The sequence below is a fragment of the Rattus norvegicus genome, chromosome 1 (genome assembly GCF_021556685.1).
Source record: "Rattus norvegicus strain SHRSP/BbbUtx chromosome 1, alternate assembly SHRSP_T2T, whole genome shotgun sequence".
Taxonomy (NCBI): domain Eukaryota; kingdom Metazoa; phylum Chordata; class Mammalia; order Rodentia; family Muridae; genus Rattus; species Rattus norvegicus.
The window spans coordinates 106050481-106059387 of NC_141534.1; the positions used below are offsets into that span (position 1 = coordinate 106050481).

Below are 8907 nucleotides of genomic sequence, written 5' to 3' on the forward strand. Positions count from 1 at the left end.
GTGATGTGAGGACAGAGGTGTCATTTATTCCCTCGGCATTGACTCTCTACTAAGCCACGCGCAGCACACACTCCAGCCTGGAGTTCCCAATCTAGAGGCCGCTTCTCTGGCTGGTGGAGTGCTCTGCAGACCCCAGCCCTCCCTTCCTGCCCATCCTTGGTTTCTCTAGATGTCTGAAATGTCTACAGTTGCTGGTTATCAGCTGTGCCATCCCGACACACAAGTACAGAATATTAGTATTTTTTAAATGAAAAAAAGAAAAAGAGGAGGCAGAAAAGGGAGGGAAAGAGAAAGAAAGGAATGAAGAATGGAGGGAAGAGAGGAGGGAGGCAGGAAGAATCTAGGACAAAGGAGTGGAGAAAATGAGGAAGGCAGGGATAGGAATCAAAGGCATACACATCTTGCACTGGGCTGTGTATTCAAATCCTGGCTTCTCTCCCTACGTGGTTTTGATCTATGCTACCTCATTCCAGCATGTTTCCTACTCTGGAAAATTGGTTGAAGTTGGCAGCACTCAGGAGGGTCAAATGAGGTCAGCTCCAGTCGAATAGGGCTCTCGACAAACTGGCAGTCTTCTGTGCACACCTGTGCCAGCGCCCTCTGATCTCAGCCCAGCACTGTCCTTGGAGTCTGACCCTTCACATCCACTTCTGAACTGCATGGTTCCCAAACTGCCATCTGACAGCCTCAGTTCTCCTCCAGCCCATCTCTTACATGTATGTGCTCATGTGTATTCGAGTGTACATGCACACGTGGTCATGTGCCTGTGAAAACCAGGGGACAGCCTTTGGTATCGATTGGACACCTTATTTGTTGGAGTCTCTCAAAAACAGAAACAAATGGTATGTGTATGATATGCGTATGATACGTGAGTAGTGGTGTGTGTGTGTGTGTGTGTGTGTGTGTGTGTGTGTGTAGTCTGTATGTCATATGTGTTTTATGACATGTGTATGCACCATGTATCTGTGTGCATGCAAGTGTAACACATTCTGAAACCAGAACAGGACAAGCGTTTTCCTCCGCCACTATATTGTCCCTGTGAAACAGAACCTCGCTGAAGCGCAGTTCACAGTTTTGTCTAAATTAGCTGTCTGTCAAGCGCTAGGGATCCACCTCTTCCCCTCACACACATGCACCCAATGCTAGTGTTCACACATGCACCCAATGCTAGTGCTCACACATGCACCCGATGCTAGTATTACAAGCATGGGCAGACAGGCCTGGATTTTTATGTAGGTTCTGGGGATTTGAATTCAGAACCTCATACTTGCAGAACTTACCCACTGAGCCATCTCCCCAACCCCTTACCCAGTTTTTTGATCTGAGTTTTTCTAAATCAGAGTGTTTTCCCTTAGTCTGCAAACAGTGTCCTCCCCTCAGGCCTGGCTCCCCTCAAAACATGCTCTTCTCTCCAGGAGTCTTCTCTGTTAGTTTTATTACCTCAGCCTTTCTCATTCAGTTCCAGGCACTCTGACACAACTTCTTTCACACAATGCTTTCTGCTGTGACAATCGCCCCTCCCTTTTACCACCTCCTTCTTCTGCCGACTTGACCCCTCCCAATATGCCCCTATCACATGACCCCTCCTCCATCACCATGCCCCCCCTCCATCACCACAGCTCCTCCCCTATCACCATGGCCCCTCCTCCATTACCACAGTCCCTCCTCCATCACCATAGACCCTTCCCCATCAGCTTGATCCCTGTGAGGAGCCTGTTCCCTGAGTCTCTCATACTCTTTGCTGCTCCAATGGGATAACAGACACTTACACTGTCCCTGAGTTATTTGGGGACCCGTGGACAGCACCCTCCATGGTGTATCTGTCATTGTAGGGTTGGACTTTTTTGTTTTCTTGCATGCTTTGTTGTTTTTCTGAGGCTGGCACTTTCCTGAACTCACTTGTAGACCAGGCTAGTCTGGAACTCATAGTAATCCTCCTGCCTCAGCTTCTCCACTTCCAGGATGACACTGGACTCCATGTTCTGTCCTCTAAAGTACTAATAGCCTGCCTCTCATGTAGCCAGGACATTCATGTCTTGTGGGACAGTCCTATGCCTAGTGGAAAGAATGAGACAGACACAGGGTCAGGCAGTTCTGAGCCAGGTAGGCCAATGCAGCGACAGGGTTCTGGAGACCCAGGAAAGCCTTGAATTCCTCAGACTACCTCTGCCCTCTAGAATAGTCCACACATCCTGTCCTGTATGGAGTCACCATCACTCTGGAGTCCAACACAACCAGTATGATGGATGGATGGAAGGTCAGGAAAAAAAATGATGGGTAGACGGAATGACAGAGAGATGGAGTGGTGACTGGAAGAAGATGATGGATAGAATGGTGGACGGATGCAATAATAGGTGGTCAGACAGATGGAATGGTGCATGGGAGATTGATGGACAGAATGATGGACGGATAGAATGACGGATGATGGAATAATGGGTGGACGGTCAGGCAGATGGGTGGAAGGATGGGTAGATGGAATGATGGACACAGGATCAGACAGACAGATGGGATGGTGGGCAGATACAAATGATGAATGGATAAACCATAGATGGGCGACCAGACTTTTTTTTTTCTTTAATGAGTTGAAACTGGGGCTAGAAAGATGATTCCATTGCTAAGAGGGTTTGTTGTGTCACCATGAGGATGGGGGTTTGAATTCCAGGCCCATATAGCCCACTCCCTCCCCCATATAGCCCCTCACTCCCCACCCCCACCCCTGCTACATCTGCAGCTGTAGCTCTGGTGCCCTCTTCTGGGCTCTATGAGTGGAGATGCACACGTGCACACACACACACATACACATACACACACATACACACATATACACACATACACACATATACACATGCATACATACACACACACACACACACACACAACATCTTTAAGTCTGATGTGGGCTGTGGCTGCTGGGTATCAGAACTGGGGTCCTCAGGCTTCTGTGTGTGGCAAAGCATGTTACTGACTGAGCAATGGCCCCAGCCCTGATTTCTTTTTGAAAGATTCCACCAATTCTGGAAAAGAGACCAGAAAGGAGTGAAGGAGAGAGGAAGCAACAGAAAGCCAGAGAAGTGGCTGCTTCCACAGGCCAGAAGAGTGTCAGTGGGACCTGGGTACAGGCCATGAGTGCAGGTGGTGCTTGCTTTAGTGGGATGGCTCAGCCGCCTGCTTTCCCTTTCTCTCTCCCTACTGCCTCCCTAGAGAACTCCTCCAGCAGTTGCTCTCTAGCTTCTCCACGCCTCCTTTCTGCCATGAAAGAGCTCAGAGGAGAAAGTAGCTTTCAGAGTGTAAAAAACTCTGACTGATTCCTCTTTGCTCTCTTTTCTCTCTCCCTCTAACTGCTGCCCCGAAGTCGAGCTTTGATCCTCACCACCGCTCCCAGCCAAGTTATGACCGGCCTTCTTTCCTGCCTCCTGGACCCGGCCTTATGCTCCGGCAGAAATCTATCGGTATGTCTCCCAGAAAGGAATGTGGAGCACAAGAGAGGACTGTCTAGGTTTGAGGTTTGGAAATGTGTTGTAGCACCACATATGGCCCTGGTTAGGTGAGGTCGGGTTTGGATGAATTCCAGCTTTGCTTCTCACCTTCGAGACTGGGTGGGTGGTCTCTGAGCTTTGTGACCTTAATCTAGAAAACCTGGGTCTTTAGGGTCCGGAAGAAGGATTGTTGGTAGCAGATGGGTAGTAAGTGGAAGCAGATACTTGTTGAGGGAGAAGTTAGCTGCTTCCTGGGCGTCTCTGTGTAAAATGATAGTCCTTTTTTTTTTTCTCAAGCATGCTTTAAACTCCAAATCACCATAAGCATGAACTGAGACCTTTGAATAATTAGGAAACGGCGCCCCCTTCTGGCCGGAGGATGAAATTCCACTGAATTTCTCGCGCCTCTGCTGATTGCAGTGTCCGTACACAGCTTATATGTAGAAGGGGCTGGGTCAGTCCGTAATTCCTCCGTTGGTCTTGCGTGTCTCAACAGGGGCTGCGGAAGACGACAGACCCTACCTAGCACCCCCAGCCATGAAATTCAGTCGTAGCCTGTCAGTCCCCGGTTCAGAGGACATACCCCCACCACCCACTACATCACCACCAGAGCCGCCCTATAGCACACCTCCGGCCCCCTCCTCCTCCGGCCGCCTCACTCCCTCGCCTCGGGGAGGGCCCTTTAACCCCAGTTCTGGGGGTCCCCTTCCCGCCTCCTCCCCTTCATCTTTCGATGGGCCATCTCCTCCTGACACCCGTGGTGGGGGCCGAGAAAAGAGCCTATATCACAGCGCAGCCCTGCCCCCTGCCCACCACCATCCACCTCATCACCACCATCATCACGCGCCACCTCCCCAGCCCCACCATCACCATGCACATCCTCCTCACCCACCGGAGATGGAGACAGGAGGTTCCCCCGACGATCCCCCACCTCGATTGGCCCTGGGACCCCAGCCCAGCCTTCGAGGCTGGCGAGGTGGAGGACCCAGCCCGACCTCGGGGGCCCCATCACCTTCCCACCACAGTAGCAGCGGAGGCAGCAGCGGCCCTACTCAGGCTCCCGCCCTGCGCTACTTCCAACTGCCCCCGAGGGCGGCCAGTGCGGCTATGTATGTACCAGCACGTTCCGGCCGCGGTCGCAAGGGCCCACTGGTCAAGCAGACCAAAGTGGAAGGCGAGCCCCAAAAGGGCAGCATCCCTTCCGCGTCCTCTCCAACATCCCCGGCGTTGCCTCGGTCTGAACCACCTCCGGCCGGGCCGTCGGAGAAAAATTCCATCCCTATCCCGACCATCATCATCAAAGCCCCATCTACCAGTAGCAGCGGCCGCAGCAGTCAGGGAAGCAGCACAGAGGCTGAGCCCCCCACCCAGCCCGATGGCGCGGGCGGCGGCGGATCCTCGCCTAGCCCTGCACCTGCCACGTCCCCTGTGCCGCCATCCCCGTCGCCCGTGCCCACTCCCGCGTCACCCAGCGGCCCGGCCACCCTGGATTTCACTAGCCAGTTTGGAGCAGCCCTAGTAGGCGCGGCGCGGAGGGAGGGAGGCTGGCAGAACGAAGCCCGGCGGCGGTCCACGCTGTTCCTGTCCACCGACGCAGGAGATGAGGATGGAGGCGACAGCGGGCTGGGCCCGGGGGGGCCCCCGGGTCCCCGGCTGCGCCATTCCAAATCCATTGACGAAGGCATGTTCTCCGCAGAGCCGTACCTCCGGCTGGAGTCAGGGGGCAGCAGTGGGGGCTACGGGGCCTACGCAGCGGGCAGCCGAGCCTACGGGGGCAGCGGGAGCAGCAGCGCCTTCACCAGCTTCCTCCCCCCGCGGCCCCTGGTGCATCCGCTGACCGGCAAAGCCTTGGATCCCGCCTCTCCGCTGGGGTTGGCCTTGGCCGCCCGGGAGCGGGCCTTGAAGGAGTCCTCGGAGGGTGGGGGCACCCCTCAGCCGCCCCCGAGACCTCCATCACCACGCTACGACGCCCCACCGCCTACCCTTCACCACCACTCGCCCCATTCACCCCATTCGCCACATGCGCGTCACGAGCCAGTGTTGCGCCTCTGGGGGGACCCCGCGCGCCGGGAGCTGGGGTACCGGGCAGGCCTAGGGAGTCAGGAGAAGGCCCTTACCGCCAGTCCACCTGCAGCTCGCCGCTCCCTACTGCACCGTCTGCCCCCGACGGCTCCCGGGGTCGGGCCGCTCCTGCTGCAGCTGGGGCCGGAGCCCCCAACTCCCCATCCTGGGGTGAGCAAGGCCTGGCGCACAGCAGCCCCGGAGGAGCCGGAGCGGCTGCCGCTGCACGTGCGATTCCTTGAGAATTGCCAAGCCCGGCCTCCCCCAGCTGGCACGAGAGGGTCCTCTACTGAAGATGGGCCTGGGGTCCCGCCTCCCAGCCCTCGCAGAGTCTTGCCAACCTCTCCCACCTCCCCACGAGGCAACGAGGAGAACGGCCTTCCGCTACTGGTCCTGCCACCGCCAGCCCCTTCGGTGGATGTGGACGACGGCGAGTTCTTGTTTGCGGAGCCGCTGCCTCCACCCCTGGAGTTTTCCAATAGTTTCGAAAAGCCAGAGTCGCCTCTCACACCCGGGCCTCCTCACCCACTACCTGACCCTCCCTCCCCGGCTACCCCTCTACCCGCAGCCCCACCTCCCGCTGTAGCCGCAGCCCCTCCCACCTTGGACTCCACAGCATCCAGCCTGACCTCTTACGACAGCGAAGTGGCCACACTGACCCAGGGGGCTCCCGCGGCTCCTGGGGATCCTCCAGCTCCAGGCCCGCCGGCCCCGGCAGCCCCAGCTCCCCCAGCACCGCAGCCAGGCCCTGATCCTCCACCTGGCACAGATTCTGGAATTGAGGAGGTGGACAGTCGGAGTAGCAGTGATCACCCGCTGGAGACCATCAGCAGCGCATCCACACTCAGCAGCTTGTCCGCCGAAGGAGGAGGCAATACAGGGGGCGTGGCTGGGGGCGGGGCCGGGGTGGCCAGTGGGACGGAGCTCCTGGACACCTACGTTGCCTACCTGGATGGCCAGGCCTTCGGGGGCAGTGGAACTCCTGGCCCACCATATCCTCCCCAGCTCATGACTCCTTCTAAGCTCCGGGGCAGGGCGCTTGGGACTAGTGGAAATTTAAGACCTGGTCCCAGTGGGGGACTCCGAGATCCTGTCACCCCCACCAGCCCCACTGTCTCTGTGACCGGAGCTGGAACAGATGGGCTACTGGCCTTGAGTGCTTGCCCTGGACCCTCAACGGCAGGTGTGGCAGGGGGTCCCGTGGCAGTTGAGCCAGAAGTCCCGCCTGTACCTTTGCCCGCTGCCTCATCCCTGCCTCGGAAGCTATTACCGTGGGAGGAGGGTCCGGGACCACCACCACCACCCCTGCCAGGGCCCCTGTCCCAGCCTCAGGCCTCTGCCTTGGCCACGGTCAAAGCCAGCATCATCAGCGAACTCAGCTCCAAGCTCCAGCAGTTTGGTGGGTCCTCTACCGCAGGAGGAGCTCTGCCTTGGGCTCGGGGAGGCAGCGGGGGCAGCACAGACAGCCACCACGGAGGAGCCAGTTACATCCCAGAGAGGACGTCCTCCCTGCAGCGGCAGAGGTGAGCAGGGGCCTATGTCTGGTGGGTGGCTGTGGCAAGTGCTGGAGCCCAAGGTCCCCCATAGAGCCTCGGAGTTACAGAAAACAAACTGGGCTGTCTTGCAGGAAACGGACCCCTAAGAAGCACACTTTCAGCTCCATGGTCACCATAACCCATGGCCCAAGATGAATGGCTACATGTGTTTATTTTGTTTTTGATGGTCCTGGAGATCAAACCTAGGACTTCAGGGCTAGTGCTCAACCACTGGGCCACTGTCACGGCCTCCTCAATGGGGAAGTCTAGTCAGAGATCTGCCACAGAAGTCACACCCCAGCCCCTTTACTGGGAAGTTGTAGGCAGGGGTTCAACCACTGAGCTACACGCCCCCCCCCCCAGCCTTATTATGTATGGTATCAGGGCCTAACAAAGTTGCTTTGGCTGGCCTTGAGTCTTGTAGCCCAAGTTGGGTTTAGACTTCTAATCCTCCTGCCTCAACTTCCCCAGTAACTGGAATGACAGACCTATACCACCAAACCTAGCTACAAAATATTAACAACAGCAACAAAATTGGAGTAACTGAAGGTGTGTGTGGCGCTCGCTTTACGGCAGCAGGTAGATGACTCCCAACCCCACAGGAGGAGGGGACACAGAGCCTACTAGAAAGGGATTGGGCCAGTGCTCCCGACAGGATGGAGGAGACAGGCAACTTTGGAGGACCTAGCACCCACTAGATAGGAAGATACGGGTCTATGCTGAAGTTCCCCCAAACACTTTTTAGTTGTGCTCTCTGTGAAGCCATGATCCAAGCTAACAGTGGCAGCGTGGAAGGAGTCCCTTCTTTGACTCAGATGCGGTGAGGGGAGTTTGAAATTCTTCCTCTCCATCTACAGAATGCACTGTAATTCTGTTCCCTGTGGATTTAGCAGGCCTTGGAGATATGAAGCAATTCACTCATATGGTTCATGGGCGGATGGAAGGGTGCTGCATTTAATCCTCGGATGCATAGATTCAATGAACACAGTAGTGTGCCTTTATGGATAAAGAGAGGCCGTAGTTGACAGACCAGGACAGATCAGTGCCCATCTTGCTCCATGGTCACCATAACCCATGTGTATTAAGGTCCAGCTGCTACATTCCTAGACCCTCACTCAAAGATTCCAAGCAGGGGCTGGACCACTGCACAACACCCCTAGGCCCTCACTGGGGGGATTATAGCCAGAGGCCCTATCACTGAGCCATACTGCCAGTTCCCTCTAACTCTGGCATTCTAGGCAGGAGCACTACCACTGAGCAACACCTCAAGCTAGACAGTAGGTGCAATAATTATGGCTATCCCCACAAAATAACCCAAGAATTGGCTGTTTACAGTTATCTCGGATAAGGTCACCTGGCTGTGTAAGGGAACAGGGGAACAGCCAGTTCAAAGGCCCTGTGGTGTGGCCACGCTGAAGGGAGCTCAAGGGATGAGGGGAACCTTTTTCTCCCCTTGTTTCTTCTCTCTTTCATCTCCCTCTCTTCACCTCTCTCTCTCTGTTCTCTGTCCCCATCCCTTCCATCTCTCTCCCCCTTGAAAACCCACCCTCTTTTTGTTGTTGTTACGTTTGTTTCTGTCTCCCTGTCTTCCACTCTGCTATAACTGACCATAACCAAAACAAAAAACAAACAAAAAAAAAAAAAACCAAAAAACAAAAAAAAAGGCAGTATAGAATAGTGGTTAAGAGCTCAGACTTTGGTGACTTCTAACTGGGCTCTGCCACTCCCCGGCTGTGTGTCCTTAGGCAAGTTTCTTAAGCTCTCTGTGCTCTTGTGGGGATTAAATTGAGATGTGATTCAGAAAGCCTTTAGAACAATGCCTGACACACATGAGC

General features: G+C 55.4%; 1 protein-coding gene across 10 annotated transcripts in view; it reads left to right on the forward strand.

The window, feature by feature from the left end:
- Positions 1–8907, forward strand: part of Shank1 (SH3 and multiple ankyrin repeat domains 1) — a 49552-nt gene that overhangs the window by 37115 nt on the left and 3530 nt on the right. For 6 of the 10 annotated variants that reach the window (XM_087593548.1, XM_087593549.1, XM_087593550.1 and 3 more), the window contains 2 exons: positions 3353–3449; positions 3973–7060. In XM_087593548.1, coding sequence (XP_087449674.1) covers positions 3353–3449; positions 3973–7060 — 3185 coding nt within the window. Of the gene's footprint in view, positions 1–3352; positions 3450–3972; positions 7061–7164; positions 8367–8736; positions 8818–8907 lie in introns of those variants that run through there. The other 4 variants (XM_087593572.1, XM_087593583.1, XM_087593602.1 and 1 more) reach the window with 2 other exon arrangements.